This window comes from Manacus candei, unplaced genomic scaffold, assembly GCF_025592945.1.
Source record: "Manacus candei isolate 608988 ecotype Guabito, Panama unplaced genomic scaffold, ASM2559294v1 h1tg000159l, whole genome shotgun sequence".
NCBI classification, from domain to species: Eukaryota; Metazoa; Chordata; class Aves; order Passeriformes; family Pipridae; genus Manacus; species Manacus candei.
The window spans coordinates 3,369,635-3,392,695 of NW_026138207.1; the positions used below are offsets into that span (position 1 = coordinate 3,369,635).

General features: G+C 40.7%; 2 protein-coding genes across 7 annotated transcripts in view; both read left to right on the plus strand.

Moving 5' to 3' along the window:
• TMCO3 (transmembrane and coiled-coil domains 3) overlaps positions 1–13,154 on the plus strand; it is a 35,958-nt gene extending 22,804 nt beyond the window's left edge. Inside the window, exons 11-13 of one of the 2 annotated variants that reach the window (XM_051772743.1) lie at positions 6,384–6,463; positions 6,942–7,128; positions 8,719–8,857. In XM_051772743.1, the coding sequence (XP_051628703.1) occupies positions 6,384–6,463; positions 6,942–7,097 (236 nt within the window). In that variant the 3' untranslated portion in view covers positions 7,098–7,128; positions 8,719–8,857. Of the gene's footprint in view, positions 1–6,383; positions 6,464–6,941; positions 7,129–8,718 lie in introns of both variants that reach the window. The other variant, XM_051772742.1, reaches the window with a different exon arrangement.
• Positions 13,155–14,517: 1,363 nt separating this feature from the next.
• Positions 14,518–23,061, plus strand: part of TFDP1 (transcription factor Dp-1) — a 39,448-nt gene continuing 30,904 nt past the window's right edge. The window contains exons 1-2 of one of the 5 annotated variants that reach the window (XM_051772775.1): positions 14,518–14,617; positions 16,000–16,084. In XM_051772775.1, coding sequence (XP_051628735.1) covers positions 16,073–16,084 — 12 coding nt within the window. In that variant the 5' untranslated portion in view covers positions 14,518–14,617; positions 16,000–16,072. Of the gene's footprint in view, positions 14,618–15,095; positions 15,234–15,569; positions 16,085–23,061 lie in introns of those variants that run through there. The other 4 variants (XM_051772773.1, XM_051772774.1, XM_051772772.1 and 1 more) reach the window with 4 other exon arrangements.

Below are 23,061 nucleotides of genomic sequence, written 5' to 3' on the forward strand. Positions count from 1 at the left end.
AGCTCAAAAATGGGAGGGAGGAGAAAAAATGGTGTCTCCAATGTGAGGGGAGGAGATAGATTTTCTTTTGTTGAAATACTAAACTGCTAACTGACCAAAATATTGATTTGCCTTTGTTACTACTTTTAAATGTAACATCCAGTTTCAGAAGCCATTTCCATGTTGTACTCTTAAGTCATGTTTTAATGTCAGTTTTTCATTGTTAATTCTGAATTCATACTATTTAAAATATGTAACTGAAAATTTTAAGGGAAGAAGGTCTTGGTTTGGGTGTTGGTTTTTTGAATGTTCTTCTGTCTTCCCAGCAGCTATATTTGTAATTTATACTAAAATTGCATTACTGTTTTGAGTCAATTGGTAGAGTAGTTTTCAGGTTCTTGTGGCTTGGTTTCCTCTAGAAGCAGGATATGATAATGGAAACAAATCTTTTTTATAGCTTCTTGTTCCTTTAGTTAGGAAGATGTGATCTGTGTTCTCAACACAGGGAAAAATAATTGAACAAGATGTATCTCAGAGACCACCCGAAAGCCAACTGAAATGCAGCATTGGTGCCTAAAACCAGGAAAGTAACTTGTGCTTGTTACCCAAAACAGGTTAATTTAACTCTCAAGAGTATTTACAGTCAATCAGTAGCTTCATTTTGAACTGCTCCATTCCTAGCTGTCCATACATGTCCCAGTACGCTTTCTCTGAAAGAAACTGGAGTGCTCAAGTATGGTGAATGAGGAGACAGGTCCTGTGAAAGCGCTTCCATCTCCCTGTGGATTATACAGGAGATGCACGTCCTCTGTTGGGGGCTCTGCACGCTCTGAGATAGAGGAGTTTGGATGTAGCCCACTACACAAATCTACCCTCCTTCAACCCATGCTTACTCAGAAATTCATGGGGTTTGGGTTTAGTTTATTTTTTTTTCCAAGACCACCCTTGGGTTTTCTTCTGGTTTTATTTGAAGTTTTCTATTGTTCTTTTTCTCTCCTTGTATTTATTCAGATTACAGTTAAATCCCGTCATTGGCATAATTTTAACGCAGTTCCTTATATACCTGTTCGATAAGCACTGTTTCATAACAGAAACTAAAACTGTTGGTGTCTAGCAGAATAAAAAGGAAATAGTTATGCTTGCCAGTCTTGATGTTCTTGGGTTTTTTTGTTTTTGTTTTTACCCAGCCCATGATAATAGCTTCTGATAATCAGTCAGATTACTTAGTAATAGATATGTTTATTTGAATAACTTATTTTTAATAATGAGAGGAAAGTGGTGAGCTTAGGTAAAACTCTTGGGCCCATATAACTGCCAAGGTTGGATGAGTAATTGCTAAATGCTCACAGATGTAAGTTGTTCATGTGTTTCACTGAAGATGGTGGTACGTGGATAATGTTATCAAGGATACAAAGCATGACAAGTAGTTATAAGCCCTAAGTCAATTTTACAAGGGACTGAAAAAAAAATATTGTCCTACACTCTTGTGGCTGCATAAATTAGGACTAGAGATAAGACTTTGTTAGAGTACAAAAAATAGCAAGACCTCTGTTGGTATGCTAGCAGCACTCCATATAGCCTGCATTGTACTCTAAGAAAATTATTCAGTTATTCTGTTACAGAATTAAAAAAAAACCCTTTTGAACTGTTGTTACCATTTTAACTACAAGAAGGGAAAGAAAAGAAAATTGCCTAACAAGTTTCTATGATTTTACAGAAAATAGGTGTTAATCCTGCCTCAGAAGAAAATCCACTGAAAAAAATGAGAAAAATGAGCAATGTTATATGCTTCTGACAAAATGTGTCAATGCTTCCTTGTTAAAAAAATCAACCAAACAAAAAAAGAAAACCCCAAATCCTAAAAAAAAACCCAACAAAATCCACTTTCACCCCCCCAAAAGAATTAGCCTGCCCTTTCCCCTTTACTTTCAGTTACTTTTAAATTTTGTCTGAACAGGAAATTCTATGGAGTGGCAAGGAGCTAGGTTCTAAAAGGAGTGATGTGATGTTGCGAAGAAAACCTGAGTAGAATAAAAAGTATTCCTTAAACTTCTTTCTTACTGGATTTCATTTTAAGGACTTCCTGCTTACTCTCTACTTATATAGGCACCCATGCAAATGCAGGATCACTCTTGAGGAGAAAAGACAAAGCAGAAAGAATCGTGCCTTGCAGAATATATCTCCTAAGGAGTCTTTCTACTGTGCCTTTTGCAACCGAGTGTGTCTATCTCGCATTGGCCCTTTTAGCCACCAGCGTGCTTGTAACAAACGTGGGTAGAGCCCTCCCCAAATCTTCGTTCGCGAAGCCCAGCCATGATGATGATGATGATAAAGATGTAGAGATTTACTATATGAAATTACGTAAAGGTCACAGGGAAAGGTTCTTCCCCCCTGGCTAAAGAGGAGATTTGTTGCTATATGCAGCAAGCATCCTGTTATAGAGAGTGGAAACACTTGAGATAGGGTGGTACACCACTGCAGTAATACAATTTTTGGTCCTTCTAGAATAAAGACACAAATAAAATATTTTAACTTAATTGAAAAGCGACTGTAAACATGTCATTTGGAAAAGGTCATTCCTGTTTTGCTTGTCTTAAATGCCTGTTTTCTGTTCTCACTACAGAAATCTTTTTGGTCCCTAAAAGCTGAGATGAACAGTACTTGTTCATGTAGTACCTATAACAGTGGACCTGCCCTTAGCTTGACCTGTGTAATGGCACTGCTCTCAAATTTGCGCTTGGGTGCATTTGTGGGAATAACACACCTTTGCAGTTAGGCATTAACAGCTGCACTTGGAGTTACTCGCTGTCTGTATATTCATTTAGGCCTCTGTGTGTTCTTCAAGGTTTCTGGCTCTCTAACCTCTGCTGAGCTTAGAAAGTTCCTGTTCTTCTCTGTCCTCACTGACAGTTTTGAGAGAAAATTTGGACCAATCCCTTAGAGCCACATCTTGAGAACTTTCTAACTCTGTTTCTGTTTTGGTACCTGGTACTCAGATCTTTCCCCTATGTAATTTGATTTTGTTTTGATAGCTTTTTAGAAAAGTAGAGTGTTTGACTTTTTTTAAAAAAGCTCCAACATCCCGTTTCTTTGTTAGTCTGCAAGGCATATGGAGTTTGAAATTGGGCATTGGGACCCTCTCTGCCACTGATGAGGAAGCAGATTACTTCCAGTGACTGACAGAAGTTGTGCATTCCCTGTGTGCTGTGCAGATGTACTCACTCGCCAGGCTCCATGTTTCCCTTCTGGGTAAATCTTGTGCTCAGCATTGGACCCCGAATGCAAGATGCTGAAAACCCTTTCACAACATGGTTTTTTTCTTCAGAAGACAGGTGTTGCTGCCACTGTCAGCACCACCACTGTCCAGAACAGATTTGCACACAAGTATTCTCTGATAAGCCTCTTAACATTTCTGTTGAATTTGAGAAAAATCAAAGGAAGATCCCAACTGGAATTCATTAGGTGGCATGCATTGCCTTTCCTTAGCCATCCAGCTCTACTGCTTTGTTTTCCTGCACAATGAAACTTGGAGATTTCAGGCCTTCAAAACTGACTTTAGAATGAAAAGGACTTTCCCTTTTGCAGAAAGATGAAGAATGTTGGCTTTCCCCTCTGCTATTTAGTGATCTAGCCAGGGCTGCAGCATTTATTGCATTTGCTAGCTATGATCTTATGTTCATTAAGACTCCTAGTAGATACAGCATCCCAATGCACAGCTAACATGATTTTTCTGAGTGATGTCCTGTCTTGAGGATGTGTCAGAATTAATTCTGCTGGCTCCAGTCTGACCCACAGAGTTCTGGTTATTGTAATAATGTTTACCATCAAGGATCTCCAAGATTCCTTTTCTTTATGTCGGATCTACCAGGATGTGGTCAAGACGTTTGGATGTTCACATGCTGCTTGGCAGCCATCCAGCAGATTGGTAGAATCTGTCTAATCAGAGAAGGAGGGAGTTTACTTGTTAAGGAAAAAAGTACTTATAAAAAGGATGTGCAAAATCTTGCCTGTAATTGTCCACAGAATAACACATACCAACTTACATGAGTGAACTGTGCTTTTTGGCCTGCCACTGCTGCAAGATCACCCCTAGGCCTCTGCTCCAGCTCTTTCAGAACACTGCTTAGAATTAAAGTCTGGACGCTTATGGTCAGCTCTGTAAAGGTGGATTAAGTGTTATCCTAGCTATTGACTGCCGGCCAATGTGCCATGTGCTACCTGATAACACTGCTGAAGTTTTTGAATTATTCGAAGCATTTCTTTCATTTTAGTCACAAAATCTGGTCAAAACCATTGCAATAAATGCTAATATTTGTGCACCTTATGCCTGTGAAGTTAGTCTTTCTGTTGACGTTTGTGTTGTCAGGAAGGCTTCACATGCTCATACAGGAGCCTCATGTGAGTTCTGGCCTTATCCTAGGTTTTCATCTGGGACTGGGGCAAAGGTCTGTAATGACCATAAAAATCTCCTATGATGGGATCTATTTCCTACAAAAAGAAAATATGTCTGTTTGATTTGTCTGCTCAGAATAGTGTATGCAACAAGTTTAGACTTGCTTCACCTCACAGACAGTTACTTCCACAGGATTGGTATAGAAATCTGCTGTAGTTTGTGCTTTAGGTCTTTGGAATATAGCAATAAATCTCCACGGGCAGCAGTTCAAATGGACTTCAGCCTGCTCCAGAAGTAAACAGGTAGTTCCATCAGGAGTGATGAGAGCACTAGGTTATATTTATATCCTCCCTCAGAAACCTTCAGTTCTAGATGTGTCAGAGTTGGCCCTCTTATCTAACATGCCATTGCTATGGGCTGTATTTCTCTAATTGCTTTTCATGTATTTTCTGAGGTCAGCCTAAAGGTGAATGAGCACTGTGCATGTGATACACAGTGAAAACAGAGAAACTACTTGCCCCTCCTTGTGCATCTCTGCATACATGCAGATTTTTTTTTGGTGTGGTGTTCATCTCTTATTTTGCCATTTCTCCTCTTACTTTGATAGTCTTTTGCATTTGCGCTTCAGTAGTTGGAAGACAATTAGGAAGTAAAACGGGGTGGGTAAATGCTGACTGGGTGATACTCATATAAATATCTCTGATGTACTTGAAGAATATTTCCATCCACGATAGAATGAGCGTATGGACAAAACATTGTGACGTTACTATAAGTAACTTTCTTGCACAGTCTGCAAGAGATGACAACTCTTGGTTCTCTATAGTTCTAGCTCTGCACTGCTACAGGGCAGAGAAAATTAGTGAAACCTTGTCTTGCATTAAAATAAGAAGTTACAGCATTGATTTACGTGCCTTTTGCTTTAGAAAGCTAAATTTTTGCCCTTCACCAGAAATAATTGGGTTGGAGAACTGCCAACTCTTATGGATTTATCAGGAACACCACCACTATTTTGCTTTCTGTTTTTAGAAGCTTTTATGAAAAAGGAATGAGCTTCCAAAGATGCACAGTTATGTTTGCCTGCAAAACTTCCTCATACTCTCTGAGGAAAAAATGGATTTAGTCAGCTGTGAGTAAGATTATTGCTCAGTGACTCTAGGACTTCTCTAACAAATACTTTTTGTTGTTGTTGTTGTTTAGTATTAGCAAGATTTAGTTTTAAATTTCTGTATTCTTTGTGGTTCTTGTTATCTTGCTTCATATAATTACCGAATTAAAATTTAAAAAAAAAAGAGCAGAAAACCTCAAAAAGACACCCCACCCCCACAAAAAAACACAACAACATCAGAACAATAGGTTTGTATGTAATTCCTTAATTGTTAAACCATGCTCAGGGGTTTATGGCTTTACCTGATTTCAGTCTAAGTGTCTTTTCCAGTTCAGGTGACTTTTAGTGTTTGCAAGTGAGGGTCACGTAATCAAAAATAGTTTCAATTTCTGTTGTACCTATAGTCTATGCAAATACTGAATATCATGTCCCTCCCACGGTAGTAGTCTGTTACCATACCATACAAAAAGGGTAAATGACTAGAAAAACATTACAATGACTGTGCAGAACAATGGAATTGTTTTCCTGCAGGATTTTTATAGCTTTCATTAGAGGTGAGTTTCATTTCAGATTCTGTATTGTTGACTGGTGTGGAAGGCAAAAAACTTTATAAATGAAAGTGCTTGTGGGTCACTCATATACAACTTAACTCAATTGGGAATATGGCTTGTGCTAAACCCCTTCAAAGGAAAAATGGCTGGATAATGCAGGAAATGCTTTTATGATCAAGTAGGTAGTTAGGGATTTAGTGATCAAGTAGTTGGTAGATATGTTAAGGCTGTTAAGGCTTTCTGTTTGGTTAGTTTTGAGAATACAGTCTTGCAATTCCATATATTATTAACCCAGAAAATTACCATCATAAGATATTGGCCTCAAACTTTGAAATATTGTTTTCTTTCCTTCTAGGACTTCATGTTTTCCCCACATTTGTAATATATGAACTCACAGTTTTGCTATTCCTTACATTGTCTGTGGTCATAATGAAGGTAATTTCTTTTACTCTTTTTTAAAATCTTTTTAATCTTTAATAATCTGAATAATCTTTGTGCTTCATACCCTAAAGAAAATTCTATGCAAGAACTGAAAATCTGATTTAACAGAGAGTATTACTGTAAATCTGTATTTGGAGGAATCTTACTGATTAGAATACAGTTTGATACAATATTCTTAGGGTATTAAAAAAAAAAAGTACTGTAATGTTAAAAGTAAGTTACACATGGTGAAGTGTCTGTTTATCTAGCTTGGAATTTGTGACAGTTATCAAGTGTTTTTATTATAGTAAACACAATACTACTTTTTACTGTTCAGTGTACATTTGTCTCTTTTGACATTAATACAGAAGACACACTTAGAAGTCCATTATTTTATGTTATGTCCAGAATTACTGTATTTGATGCTATATATCTTACAAAGTTCGTACTATTTTATTTATTGCATTTTTTTTATTTAAACAAACAAAACAAGACAACCCACAAGAACCCCAAAAAACCTGTTTTTAAAGTTTGTCTTGGCAGTGCTTGTCCTTTCTCTGATTCTTCCAAAGACCAGCCAGTATATCAAGTGGATTGTCTCAGCAGGACTGGCACAAGTCAGCGAATTCTCTTTTGTTCTGGGAAGTAGAGCACGCAGAGCAGGGATCATATCTCGGGAGGTAAGGTGTTCTATACTTATTAACTTCATTTTTTGCACCTGAATAACTTAAACTGTAATACAAAATCCCAGTATTTGAAATACCAATAGACTCCAATTTTGTGACATCTCTCAACTGTTAACAAATAGAATCAGCCCGTACAAGTGGATACTTGTATGTCCCTGACAGGTTTCTTAGTGCTGTTTTTTTTTATTTCATATTGTACTTTTAATATTTTAAATAGCTTAGTTATAAATGCTTTACCTTAATTGCTCTCACTTACAACTTCTTTATTTACCTAAGCAGTGAGTTGGAGATAGCATCTGAGTCACTAAGAATAAGAAGGCTTTGCTTTTAAAATCTTGATACAGAACAAGGTATAGGATATGTATAGAGTATAGGATTTGAAGAAGGAAATACCAGCAAATAAGAACTAGAGAGCAGATATCGTGATGTGGAAATTGCCGTAAGCAATAAACTTGTAATTAGTTTTTCTTGCAAAGCTTATTCATTTTAGATCCTCTACAGAAGAAACAACCAATGTTTTCAGTAGTCATTAAAAGAATCCCCAGGAAAGAAGATTAAACTTAGTTTTATATTGAAGCTGTGAGAATGTTATTTTGTTTTGAAGATGAAGTCTGCTTTGTGAAATTAAGTAAATTATGGCTACAGAGATACAACAAGTGACCTCACTTTCTAGTGCTCGCTGCTTTGTTGTCTGTGCTCCTGCTTACAAAAAATACTCTGCTGGTGCTCAGAGCTTTTCATTGTGTGAGCAAGTGGGCTGTATAATGCTGGAACCAATTCCAAATAAAGCGTGTGTGAAAAACTTACACAATGCTGTTCACTTTTAGGTAAAGGTGATTCATTTTCATGTTCACTCCTGCATATGATTGGGAGTTACAAATATTGCATGTTTGCATAGAGTTTCAAGATCTCTGTACGTGATCACAGAACCAGTTTAGGGGCCACCCACTGAGCTTGAGGGCTTTTAGGCTTTCATTTTTTTCTGCTCTCACATAATTATCTACTGTATAGGTTTATATAGCTCTGAAATTTCCTAAAGTCATTCTTCTGCTTGGGACCTCAAAACTTACTTCCTGCCACTGTGTTCTAAGACTCATTCAGACTATGTAGTTAAGATCTTTTTTTTCAGAAGATGTGCAGTATGACTTAAAGGGATGTTTGTTTGCTCTTTTCAGTGTAGAATAGTAGTGAACTTTGCCATTATATCATTAAGCCAGAATAGTTTGGAGGGGTGGTGGTGGGGGTTTTGTTCTGTTTTAAATAAAGTGATATTTGGCCTTCAACTTCTTAGCAAATACTGAGCTTTCAAAATTCATCTCTTAACTAAATATATGAACAATTGTTTTTCTATAAGCTCACAATGGTGTTTTTGTAATTGTATTTTCAAGCCAGGTAAATGCGTAATTAAGATAATTTGAGCATGCTTTTGTTTGCTTTCGTAGCAATACACAAAGTTTGTTATGAACACAGGTGAAGTCTCTTAAAAATACTGTCCAGAAGAGTGTGGTCTCCTCAAACTTCTAGTCACTTCTTAGTACTGTCATGTAACCAAGAGACATAATGGCTTTTATTTGCCTTTTGCAGGTCTATCTGCTTATTCTGAGTGTAACTACTCTAAGCCTTCTACTTGCCCCTGCCCTGTGGAGAGCTGCAATTATGAAATGTGTTCCGAGACCTGAAAGACGCTCAAGTACTTGATTAGGATTTGCACATATAGAAGAATATGTCTTCTTGCAAGGAATATCTTCATTGCTCATTGTATTTCTATGCAGTCGGGAAACAAGACATTTTGAGTAGTCAGTCCTCTTAGCAAGCACTTGGTCGTGAGCCTTATACTGATCTAAAACAAAACAAAATTCAACACTAAAAAATATTTGTCATTTGAATTGCACACCTTTTACAAAATTTATTTCTCTCTGGCAGATTGAAGTCTGCCAGAATATTTGTTTCCGATCCAATCTATTATTCAGATCATAAATTATTTTTTTAAAGTATAACATCATGCAAACTGTGTTGATTATTTTTTGCCTGAATGTGCCTTTTAATTTTCATCCTATTAATGCTGGTTCATCACCAGATTTTGTTTAAAAAGAAAAAAAAATATATATATTATGGTGCCTATGGTATCATCTTTTATTAAATGACTTGAGTCATTTTCACATTTAGGAGTTTAATATAACAGCATAAAATTAATTACAAAACAAATTTCTAATGGTGAGTAAAAGAGTAGTCATCTACATAAAGAAAAGTTTTAACTGTTTAGCGTCAGTTCCAAGCAGTCAATTACATATTCCAAATGATGCAGCCAGTACTGTATGATACTTTATTCCAAAATGCAGCACATAATGTATTTTCTTACAGTGGTAAATTTTGTGTTAGCTCTTGTATTTATTTACATACTTGAACTAAAAGTTGACAGTAAGAAAGGGCATAACTTACATTTGCAGACTGACAGTTGTCACCCATTCTTGTTGCTAACTGCTGTTAAGTAATGGTTTACAGGTTTTTTTCCTTTGTTTTTCAAAAATAAATGTGGTAAAAACTGGGAAGTCTAATTTTAAGCAGATGTGAAAAATCTCACTTCTTTAACTTTGGAGGTTGAATGTTATTTGACACTATACTAGGTTTGAAATTATTTTAAGTAAATTAATTTGCAGAAAACTAGAAATGGAAGGCTGAATGTGTATTTGCAACTCCACAAGTTTATAAGTTGCATTTACATTGAATAAATTCTTAGTCTTTTTAAAATATCATGATATTTTAGAAAACAGTGTGATCTTAATCAATGTGATCTTAAATGTGCTTTTCTTTAAAATGTTGTATGTAGTCAGATAAACCTTGTAAAAGTCCATTCTTTAAGTGTCATAGAGAGAGCTTACTCATAAGCTATAGTATACTCAGACGGAACATTAAGGAATCATCTTGAGGTTTATCTGCTAAAACCAGTACTTAAAATACATTAACACTTCAGGTCAGTATTGTAGTGTCATCTGAAATAACTTTGATACCCACAAAATGGTTAGAAAAATGCATGTTAGGTAGGTTTAAATTGTCAATTAAAATGAAAACTGTCCTCCAAGTAGCAAGACAAAGCTTTAGATGGATTTGTGTGCTTTACACTTCTTTCCTCTACCCTATAGCAGCCTCAGTTTCCTCCTGTGTTTTCTTTGACATCTGCTGGACTTAATAAATGCAGGTGGGACTAGACTGGAGCATGTACGAACTAGTAGGACAGGGTAGAGTTCACCATATTTGAGTTCTTCCTCACTGGATTCGGAGCTTTCTCTCCAGGCACTGATGCTTTTCAAAGTATGTCAGTTCCACCTTCCCTTGAATGGTTTCAAAAGTTATCACAAAACAGTTGACAAATGCAGAGGAGAAAGCTGCCCTATAAATAAAATAGGGGGGTTTTAAATAAAATGAATGAGTAACGGAAAAGAAACTTGAAACTGATTTCTTGAAGGTTTCTCGAAGAACAGGAGGTCTTTTCTTGAAATTTTTGTTTCAGCTTGTTGATCAGTGGTTCTATCTCATTCATTTGGCTAATGATCAGCATCATTTGAATACAGAAAAGCTGATACAGAGCAGAAAACTCATAAATGATGAGAGGTTATTTCTATGGAAAAGCTGAGCTTAAGGGAATGAAAAGGAAGGGTCTGCTTTGTGCTTGACTTGCAACTCATTCAGCTTATCTTTTTTGTTTTGTTGATTTGTTTTGGACATGGATGTAACCGTTTGCTTGTTTTGCATGGTTTTCTGAAAATTTGAGTTCTTTCATGTTATCACTTCATTGCTACCCTTGATCATTATTCCCTGTGAAGATAAAGGAACAAAAGCAGTTTAAAAGCTGGAAGTGTGGGCTGTGCTTATAGTTTGTCAGCCCTTTCCCTGTTCCTTTCGTGGGGTCAGATTGGTATATATGGACCCACACTGGTGCAGCCTCACCTTGAATATTGTGTGCAGTTTTGGGGCACAGCAATATAAGAAAGATATTAAGGTATTAGAGAGTGTCCAAAGGAAGGCAACGATGATGTGAAGGGCCTTGAGGGGAAGCCGTATGAGGAGCACCTGAGGGCACTTGGTCTGTTCAGCCTGGAGAAGAGGAGACTGAGGGGAGACCTCATTGCAGTTACAACTTCCTCATGAGGGGAAGAGGAGGGGCAGGCACTGATCTCTTTTCTGTGGTGACCAGGGACAAGATATGAGGGAATGGCCTGAAATTGTGTCAAGGGAGGTTTAGGTTGGATATTAGAAGGAGGTTCTTCACACAGAGGGTGGTTGGGTACTAGAACAGGCTCCCCAGGGAAGTGGTCACAGCACCAAGCCTGACAGAGTTCAAGAAGTGTTTGGATGATACTCTCAGGCACATGGTGTGACTCTTGGGCATGCAAGGCCAGGAGTTGGACTTGATGATCCTTGCGGGTCCCTTCCAACTTGGCATATTCTGTGATTCTGTGATATTTGTGGCTTATCCCATATGGAGCAGGTGGCTTCCATTCTTCAGTGAGAAGGCATCTCATGGGAGCTGTGAAGTGAGTTCTTGCAGCTGTGACTGATGTGGGTCTAGGATGGTTCAAGGAATGCGGTCATGGTGGCCTAGTCCATGGGGCTATGTAGCCTTTCAAAAACCATAAGAATTCATATTTCCTCTAATTTTCAAATATGAGGAGAAAGCATCCTCACGATGCCTTGTAGTTCACTTGTTTTAGGGTTGGACATCCTCAGCTTTGTGGTAAGAAGTGTAGAGGGTGCCTGGCATGACAGAATAGTGCTGTATGGTGATGCTTGATGGAGGGGGTGAGAAGCCTAGTATGGTCTTGCTGCCTGTTGGAATGAATCCAGGAACAGTCTAACCACAAAAGCACTCATGGGATTTGTCTAGGGAAGGAATCCGTAGTTCTGCTCTGTAACCAATCATGGCAGTGTTCCAGTAGGTGGTTAGTGCCAAAGGGGGAGGAAATGGGATCCCCGAGTGACAGGAGGCAAAGCTACCCTAAGAGCATTACTACTTTGTGGGAAACCCAATAGCTTGTAAGGAGCAGCAAGTACCAGACATCCACTGTTGATGACAGTGAGGGAGCCAACAAAACTAGTGAAGAAGGAAGAGCAGCAAGATGTCCTAAGGGCTGGGAGATGTGGCCCACCCCACCCCAAAGGAAACAAAAGGCCAAAGGGAAAGGTATACCTCTACCACCTTTACCTGGTAGCCCAGGAGTTGTGCTCCTTGGGTTTTCTCCCCTCCTCTGTTGAGGAACTACCACTGCTGGGTGGGACTTAACAGTTTAAGGATAGTGGAGACTAGGAAAATGTCCTGATTGCTGGAGGAAACAAACTGGACAATAGTGTGACCAGAGTGGCTCAGGGACAACTGATCCTACCTTCTGGGGCAAAACCAAGATCCAGGAGTGGTAACACTTTCAAAATTATGGTACCAAGCGGTATTTTTTATTTCCTAAAATAGATCAGAAATTTGAGAATTGGGAGATGCTATGTCCCAAGGAGGCCAGATGCTGACAAACTTGTCAGCTGGTACTAGGTCTTTAATTAAGAGCTTGCACAGATCACTCTGTTCAGATTGCATGGCTTCCAGTTCTGAGGCATGAAGGTCAAAATATGTTCATGTGCGTGTCCTCTGGCATCTGTTGTAGGTCTAGTCTGTGGACTAGATGACCTCTTGAAATAATTCCCTTGTATCTGTCATGCAGTCTGTCATACTGATGCTGTTTAAAGTTATGATTTGTTCTCCTCTTCAACCATACTGAAAAGGGGGAGGCAGCCCATTAGAAAACAGTTGTGAACTGGAATAGCCTTCCACACTACAAACACAAAAAAAGTCCTAAAGCTCCAAAATGCCTGAGAAGAGTGTGCTCAGAGATATGCTGAAAATTTTTCCACTGGCACAAATACTTCAAATTAGTTATGAACAACCCCCTGCTAAAGAAAAAAGCACTACCGAGGAGTTGGGCATGCTTGGACATTTAGTAATGTATCAAAATAAATGCTAGCAAACCAGGACAACACCCACCCTCCCTTGTTTATGCTTGTGCAGTTGTCTTTCAAGTTTCTTTCCTACAAGAATTAATGTAAAAAAGGGGGAGGGGGCTTGGAACTGGAGATATATAGAAAGTTTAAATCCACTGGCACAGTATATATGACCTGGGGGGTGCAGAGCAGCACTGTCAACTGGAGATGTCTTTTAGGAAGCATTTTTTTTCTGCAGCTGGCTTAGGGTGCTTCATGGCTTTTTGTGTGTGAAGATTCTTGGTGCTTTCTGAAAAGTTATAAACAGTTACAAGCACATTTTCATTATCACCTTCTTTCTTTGGTGTCCACTGCTGTCAAGCTTAGTCAAGAGGAATGAAGAAATGGGGTAATAATGAACCTTATGGCAGCAACTGGATGGTATTGATAATGAAAAACTTCGAAGATTGGTATTTATCAAGAAAACGAAGATAATATTTCATTACCATTGTAAAACACAACTATTCAATGTTTTCTAAAAACAAGAAAGAGTATGGTATAAAAGTAACTATAAATGTGGCTCTAGTTGACTGATGAAATGCATCTTCTCCAGCATTTGTGCTAGATTGGCCTGCTGTTTCTATGTGGTGGCTCTGCTGGTTGTGTCTTCTATTCCCAACTAGCTGTCTTTCCCAGGATCAGCATAATTTTAGAGAAGGAACAAGCCTCTTACTTCCTGCTCCCCTCATCACGTTATGAACGTCATCCCATGCAGGCTCGGTAATGAGTGCAGTAGTGTCTTCTTCAGATGCCTTCCTCCCCATCAAGTAGCCTTGCATCTATCCCTATAAGCAACACAGTTTTTGAGCTTTTTGTGCTTTCCTGCACTTTCCACCATTATGGCCCTGCCTTTGCAGCCCCCCGCTGGGCATGCTGCAGGGTTTTCTGCCAAAATTTACTGGAGAACGATGTAATTACATCACACAACCCTTGCTAACATGCCCTGTTCCTGCGGCTGTCATGTACACAGAGGCTGCACAGCCTGGAGGTGCCTTACTTTTTTGGCGCAGGTCTGACCTAATTCAAGGTCGAGACTGTGCAGCCGCCCAAAGGGAAAACTTTCGCTTGGATTACCACAAAACGCCTAATTTTAGCAACGATAGCTGAGAGCGAAACTTCGCTCAAGTAACGGCCAGACAAAGCGCGATGAGGAAGCACCGGCAGCAGGATGTTGTGGCAACCGCCCTGCCCTGCCCTGCCCTGCCCTGCCCTGCCCAGCCCAGCCCAGCCCAGCCCGTCCCGTCCCGTCCCGTCCCGCTCCGCGGGCACCGCGCGGCAGGCGGGCGGGCGGGCGCGCGCTCGGGAGAAGGCGCGAAAATCCCGCGCATGCTCAGTGCGGCGCTCGCTGCGCGCCGTGGAGCGGCGGGCGGGCGGGTTGTGGCTTGGCCGCTCCGCGTGTGCCCGTGCGAGGCGCGCCGCGCCCGTGACGTCAGCGCGCAGCGTCAGGGGGACGCACAAAAGTGTAAGTTTCAATTTTTTTTTAAATTATTTTAAATTTATTTAAAAAAAAAAAAAAGAGAAAAGAGAAGAGGAAAGAGCGGCGGGAGGTCGCGCGCGCGGGGTCCGTGGAGGGGCCGCCGCTGCCGCCACTGGTTCAGCCGCATCCCCCCCCGTTCCCGCGGGCAGCCCCTCGGCGGCGGCGGGCAGGTGTGCGGGGCCGCGGCGTGCGGGGGTGGCCGGTCGGGAGCCCGCCGGGCGGGCGGCCGGCAGGGGCAGAGGCGCGCTGGGAAGTGACAGCCCACCGGGGTAGACCCTGTTCCCCCCGCACCCCTTCCCCGAAGAGAGGGGGGTTGGGGGGCGGTCCCTGCCGGCCCCCTTCCCTCCCTCCCTCCCTCCCCCGTTCCCGGGCTGCCGATGTCGGTGTCCCGCCGCCTCCCCCCGCCCCTGCCCCCTCCCGCCAGGCCCGCGCAGCCGCCGCCGCACATGTGCAGTCGGGCGCCTCCGCAGCGGCAGCAGCAGAAGCGGCGGCAGCAGCGCGGCGGCGGCGGGCGGGGGGTGCTCCCGCTCCGCGCTCCGGGTCCCTATCTGGGGGCGGCGGCGGGGGATGGAGCCGGCTCTCTCTACCTTCGGCCGCTCAGGTGCAGGCAGCCCGCGCCCGAGGATGGGAGCGGCGGCGGGTGGGACGGCGGCGGGTCGGGCGGGATGGGGATGGGGACGGCGCGGACCCGCACCCCGCCCGCCGCCCCTTCCCCCGCCGCCGCCGGCGGTGCCGCCAGGCGCGTCCCCCCTTGCCCGCGCCCCCGCCGCCCAGGCGATTAGCGCGGCCCCTCGCTGCCGGGGGGAGGCGGCGCGGGGCTCAGGGCTCTGCCCGGGCGGTGAGGCCCCGGTCGGGGGGCGCGGGGTGCCCGGGGAGCGGAGGCGGCCGCCGGGCTGTGCCGCCCGGTGCGGCCGCGGCCCGTCCGCCTGCGAGGAGGAGGAGGAGAGCGGGGCTGGAAGGCCCCGGGGGGAGCTGCCCCTAGGGCCTACTTGTCCCTGCTGCTGGAAATGGGGGTGGGGAGCAGGAGGAGGAGGAGGCCGTGATCGCTGCCCGCGCCCAGCGCTCGGTGCTGGAAGGGGCGCAGCTGGACAGGGACCGGCCCCCCGTGGGATCGGGTGCTGGCTGGGGGAAGGGCTCTGCCACGGCACAGCTCGCCCCCGCCGTCGGGAAAGGAGTGCCCCCCGCACGTGAGCGTGGGGCTCAGGGGATGAAAAGGTGATGAAGGGAAACTTTTCCCTTTTTAAAAATGTGGCTTTTTTTAAAAAAGAAACCTAAATTGTGCGTGGTAGTAGTCGTTAATTTCAATTGTAAAAACTTTCCCTCCTTTTATTTTTTTACAGCTGATGCTGTCTTTGCTTGTTTTGTAGAAAATAGCATCATTGTCCCTGTGTCCTGCAGCCGTCAAGATTTTAAGAGGACTGGTTTCTAGTCTTTGGTAACATGGCAAAAGATGTAAGTATATTTGTAGCACATGGAGCTCAGGGAATGCTTTTATTAACAAAAGCAAATGGGGTCATGCTTTATAGTAGCTGGCATTAATGAATATATAGAACTTTATCCATATTGTACATCAAACCTAGGTTATGTTTTCCTGTAGATGTAACAGCATAAACCAGCTTCAGATCTGCAGCCATTTTTTCAGAGTATTTAATCGTAGGAATTCACTATGCTTATAACAGCACTTGGACTGTTGTCGTTATGTGTATTCATATTAAACACTAAACCAGCTTGGGTTTGGATTGGATTTAGAAAAACCCAGCAAATATTGTTCAGATGACAGGGTTGTTGTCGACTAGCATTGCCTTTCTTGTGTTCAGAGGCATCATACATTCAAGGAAATGAAGATGGTTCAGTCTCCGTATGTGTTCATTGTTTATCTGTGTCTACCAAAAGATGCTTGTTAGTGTCTGTAAAAACAGGCTTTGGGAACTTTTGGCATAGGCTTCCATTACTATTGGTGTTAAGGTTAGTGGCTTTGATTCTGTGGCCTGTCGTGGAGCATGTTTGCTCTTTACCCATTCCAATACTTAAAAAAAAAGTTACAGCATATTCTGCCTTTAAGATGTCAGCCATTGTTAATACCCAGTATAATTGGGCTTTCATGTTTTCTTAGTGAAAATAAGACAAGATACTACTCGGTTTTCAAAAGGAAACCAACCCAAAAACAACAGCATGCAAGCTAAGGAGAACTAATACAACTCACTTTGTAAACAGCAGGTTGCCATCTAATGTGGGCTGTTGTAGCTTTGAAATAGCAAGAATTTCCATGAAAGAGGAATTGGTTTAAAAAATTAATCTTGTAGGAAATTTTAGTAGCTCAACTGAAAAATATCTTAATGTGGGGAGAAGCAACCAGAAAATACGTAGTCACTCAAAGCTTGCCTGGAAGAGATAAGGGTGGCCGAGCACATTACAGATAGCAGAGTTCAGGGAATGATAGGCTGTATAAGCGGGAAGAAAATGAAAGGAGTGTTAGACTAGGAGATGAAATTGAAACAGTTCAAAGTAATTTAGATACCAAAGTACATTTTTTTTATATTAAGTTTTGGGAGAGATATCAACTAAGTGAAGAAGTGCTAGCACCTAGAAATACAGGTGAATATCCTAGAAGGTCTAGGGGAGCAAAATGAGAATAAGACATTTAAGAACAAGCCTCATTTTTGAAAGATGTAGTTTATTCTAGAAAAGAGAGTAGTTAAGGAAGGAATAACAGGATAACATACGTTATAATAAACTTCAGAAATTAAAGAAGATACTACAGATAGGAGAAGGAATTGCTTTTAGTGTCTTTATTACAAGAATTAATAAGCTGAATTTGAAGAAAGTTAAAATCAGGTCAAGTTTTAGGTAAAATTTTAAGTGCACTTGAGCACTTGAATAGCTGAGGTAGCTAGAAAGGCTATGAAATCTTAACTGAATATTGTCTAACCTGTTCTTAAAAACCTCTGCACATACTTGAATTGTGCTTCAGGAAAGAAAGATAGACTGCTTACCTTTTTGCAGACTATTGCATACCCACCATTACATGATGTCTAAAATGTGTAGTGTATGCTGGGAAATTTTAAATTTCCAGATCTGATTATAGACCCATCTAGTTTTGGTTTAATACTGTAAAATAGAGGTGCTAATTGGTATACCACTTGTTTTGATTTTCAAGGAGGAAGAGAATTTTCCCCATTTTTTTGTTCAAAATCTAAGTTCTTTTCCAAGCCTCATAATGGAATTAAGTGTGATCAAGACAGTATCACTAAATTTCTGGGCAATGAGTCTTTAAAAACCTGTGTTGCTGTAAATTTAAACATTCTGACATGAAAATACTGCTGTGATTAATGTCTTGTGGTTCTGCCATGTCACTTATCAAGTGCTCAGTCTGTGAGATGTAGTGGTGAAGAAGATGGCATAGTTGATGAATGCCCCCGCCCCTTCCTTCCCTTTTTCTCAGCATAGCTGAGATGGCTAAACTGGGAAGAAGGGCTGTGCTGCTACAGTCCTGAGTCTGGGCTTCAGGTGGCATTTACATGGCCAAGGATGCCTCTGTGCTCCAGCCTGGGAGCAGAGGCGTGATGTGCATCCCACTGCTGTTCTGTGCTGCCGGGGCCAGCGGGGCCATGGTGACAGTGGGGCAGGGAGCCCGACAGAAAGGGAAGGTGTGTAGACAGGGCACCACGACAGGACATGCTCCTGCTTAACCCTTCTTCCTACCTGCTGCAGGAGAGCACTTTCCCTTTTGTTTCTCTTTTCCAGTTCTTCCAATACCTCTTTATAAATACTGCATTTTTATAAGATCTGTTAGAAAAGTCAAATACTTGTAAAAGTTTGCAGACTGAGACTTTGCTGGATAATTGAACAAATGGGGACCATGATGGAGAGTACTGTCAAACCCAAGAAAATTTGTTTTATAAAGGATTAAATATTTACCAAAGTACTGATCATGTAAGCTGGCAGAATAATGCTTATGAGCTATTTGATGCAAGCCTAAATTCTACAAAATATTGCTTTGATATGTATCCCTCTAATGCTTTTCACACTGTACAATCAAGAGAAAATAAGCAACAAAACATTGAGGTTTTAATTTTATTTTTCCCCCCCCCAAATTACTTCAGTTGCCTTGGCAGCAGTCAGGAAGCTGTGAAGGGGGGCAAAAGAGGTATATTCATATGTAGCTCCTTAATTAAAAGCTGCAGGTGGACTTTAAAATCGTAAGTAATGGTATAGCTGGATAAGTTGAAAAATAATAATGGAAAAAGAGAAATACTTGCTTGTGAATGTTAAAGTGTCTGTGCATATATGTCAATTTATGTTTTGGGTAGGAGATCTGGAATGCAGTAAAGGTAAACGGGGGAAGAGAGGAGCACTCATTTTCCAGTGTGATCTGGTAATAACATTGAGCACAGCCATTTTTGAGTTTGTGTAAATGAACACTGTGCGGAGCTGAGAAGCAATTCTAACAGAATTGGGCAAATAAGGCATATCACATTCAGTTCAGGAGATCTTAGTTCCTGGAAAGACTCTACTGTTTGTGCAATTTAAAGAAACAATGAAAAAAAAGTGCGTGGACAAGAGAACACTGGTTGCCACATCTGAAGGACTTGTGTCTCTTGGGAGTGGGATCACTGAATTTCCTCCCAAGAGTCTGAATGACAAGGTGAGGTCAGTAGGATTGGGTGCAGTTTGACTTGTAGCTTTGCACTGTGTGGGAAATTCCTTGGTCATCGCATACAGGTAACCTCCAGAAACTCTAGCTTAGCCAGAATTCCTCTTTGTGGTTAATCAGTGTCAGTCTCTAACAATTTGCTGTATCTACTGTAAACTCTTTCACTGCTGGTGCCTTCCAGAAGAAATGTGGCACCTTCCAGGCAGGAGCTGGAAGAGCCAAATGTACACACCGAGGTCCTCAGCTGACTTGTGCTGCTCACTGGATTCATGCGATTGATAGTTGGGTGGGAAGAGCAGCTCCCTAGGTGAAATGATGACCTGCCCATCCTTGGCATGCTTAAAATTAAGCAGGATGCAGCATGGAATGAAGGAGCAGGAATTACTGCAAGAGAGTGAATTTGATAACTTTTTTTTTCCAGCTTCCAGTATGAGACTGAGGACTACTTGCTGGCCACTTTTATATTCAGTTACATGTTGAGAATTATCTGTAAATTAAGATGATAAATTTTAGCATCAGTGGTTAATATACCTTCCACTACTAAATTAACAGTTTCTGTAGCATGGCTGAAGATCCAACTTGTGGTGACCCTGTTTCTCCTCTCAGTTAGTTCTGTTGCACTGTTGAGGCTGCTCGAGCGGCCATAAGAGAAGCTTGTGGATGTTTTGAAAACCCAGTGTTGCATAGGAAGAAGAAGCAGGAGCAATGGGGTTTATTTTCTGCTGCACTTCCATACTCTTAACACAACAAGTTGCAGGAACTGTATCTATTATGAGGAGTAGTCTAATGCATGTGTTCCAGTGAGTATTGAGAAGAAAGGGGCTAGACAAAATGAATGAGCGTGATTCCTTCTGCTCTCAAAAAGTATATGTAAATGAAACATTCTTATCTAGTACCTATTTTTTGTGATTGTTTCAGTTGTTCACCACCACTGCATGGGCTGTTTCAAGTTATTTTAAAAAATAATTTGTGCACAAAGAACATGGAGTTGAAAACTAATTTAAGAAACTTTTTAAACTGACGCACCACTGTTAGCCTTCAGAGTTTCTCACAGACTAAAATATCTTTCTTGAGAGCTGTTCTTGAGTTACTGTTTCATAGGTTGCTGGCAGTGGTGTTGGCTTTGGAACTGCTTGTTCTAAAATTAGAATGTTTAATTTATTTTTAAAAATTATATTGTCATCTTTTGCTTGAATTACTTTATTAGGGATTTTTCTCTTGGTCCCTAGTTTGCATAAAAATTATTGTATCTCTTTAGTTTTTCATGGTGCTTTTATGAATCTTACTGAGGAGTAGCTATGGCCCGTGTATCCAACTTAGCAAAGGAAGCCGTGTGCACATGTGTAAATATGAGGACAGCATATGAGGAATTGTGCCTGCACAAAGTTCAACACCTCATCTAACATTACTTTTTAAGAGATGCAGGGATTAACGTTGAGTTTATTTTAACTGAGAATTCAGAATACATTCAGGCATGTAATTATTTCAGTGAATTATTTCACAGTATTAGTAAATATTTTGCTCAAAGAATATTTTAAAAAACAGCAAACTGATTTCTTAGCACAGCTTTACTGGATAGGTTAGTAGGTCTACTATATTTGTGGAAACTAATAGATCAGTGCTTCTGTATTACTAATTTGGTCAGAATACCACCGAAGTTGTACTTTTTAATAGCTTTCATGGGGTACTTCTGCATGAATCTTGAACACGTCTGAAAAAGTTATGTTTGGGATGGATTAACAAAAAAGAACCTAATGGAAGTAGGAAAAATACGCATTTTGGACCTTCTTTGCATGATGCACTTTCAATCCCTAGAAAATATTGAATAGTCTTCAAAACATTTTTCAGATTTTTCTTAAAATACCAGCGTGTATTTTTTCTTTCATGTTTATTTTTGGTAATGTACTGGGAATTTCAGTGAGGCGGACTAGAGAAGTTAAGTCTTTGAGGAAAGTCAAGTGGTCATGCACTTTCTTTGATATCATTTTAGTTCAGTGGCTTCTCAGTAGCTTGATCTGTCTGCCTTTAGTTAGTTCTAACATGTTCAGAAGTTTGCAAACTGAAGATAAAATAATATTATGAAATTAGGTCATCTAAAAAGGCGTCTTTGGGATTTTGAATGTTGTTAATTGTTTTTAATGTGCTTTTTCAAAGAAGGCAAAAGGAAAGTGATCTTTAAGCTCTCCTTTTTACATTCCAAGTACACAATCAGAGCTCCCCTTTTTTTGCTTTATTGGTTTGTATTATAAACTCAGGAAACAGCAACTCAGAAGTTGCGTGTCACCTCGACATTTTTTTTTTGTTTAAATAAAGTGTTTTCTTGTAGCCTTTAAGGGTTAAACTTTATTAATTGTATGTGTTGGTTAATGATAGTGGCTCTATGTAGGTACATTCTAGTATTTTACTGAGTAACTACACTGTACTGACAACATGCTCAACAAAAAGGTATCTTTTAAAAGTTAAGTTATGCTAGGGATCACTTGTTTTAGTGTTTGTATTTGCTTGCTTGGGTATCTATTAATGGATATTTATTATAACTAATTAGGAGTGGGAGGAAGACTGGGCTGGTCTCTGCTAAGTGTTCTCTGTGTTGAAGTGATTCTCAGATAGCAGACTTGATATTAAAAATTGCCAGTGGTCCATATTCCCCAAAAATGCTTCTAGCTGCTTGTCTTGTGTTACATTACAGTTGCTAAGGGTTCTAGTATTGCATTAATGGTCACACAGACTTGCTTGAAAATTGTGCTGTGGGCCATTGTGTTCTCACAATATGCTGATAAGGAGATCAGTGAGGCAAATGGTTTTAGAAGGGGTCCGGTTGATTTCAGCTGTGGTTCAGATGCTGTTGAACAAGCTGCTGTTAAAATTTGGTTTGGCTGAAAAAACAAAAATCTGTAAAGGTCAAATCTAGAATGATTGCAGGAGCTGGTTGTGGAAATGGCTGCTGCTGGTACCTCTGCACATGGGTATTTAGTCCAGGAGGACACGAACAATGATTTTTATTTTCTGATTAGTTTATGTGCTAGAAGTGGTACTATATTCTCCAGTAGGAATCTTGTATTCAATTTTGCTTTGTTATTATAGCTTCACAGTTAGTTTTGGGGCTATCAGCTTTAAATTTTGCAAAGATTGTATCACTTCAGCAATTGAATTACTGTAAGAAACAACACCGTGTAATGACTTTAACTCTTGAGGTATTTTTGATCTGTTGACTGCTTAGACAGGACTGCTGTTTGACTCATCTTCAAAATGAGTTCTTAATTTAATTTTTACTGAATTCGAGATGTGTTGCTCTTTTCAGAAAGAACAACCAAGAAAGCTAATGGTCTCGACGTACTCTGCAATAAAGGAGACCTCAGGTGTCATTTTGTGTGTATTACTCAGTGTCCAACTTAACTGCAGTGTCAGCAGAGCCTATATTCAGATGAAGATCAACAAGGCTTAACTGAGCTACTAACCTGTATTTAGCTTTTTACCTTCACAGTCTTCTTATATCCAGATCTTTATTATCTGGTGCTTTGACCTTGCTGAGTTAATGTGCTAAAAATTCAAAGATACTTTTTGGAAAGCTCATTTGTATGGTGTAGCTCATTGCTGAGTGGTTGACAGACACATTAATCTTGAAGATGTTGCGTGAACTGAGGATGTGGTATGGTGAAATCTGTTTCAGAAAAAGGCTACTGAGACACAGGAAAATAACATGTCTGAGAATTTTGAAGGATTGGACTCCTATAGTCTGCCTTAAAAAGTTTGTATGTTGTTTATACAGTAAAGA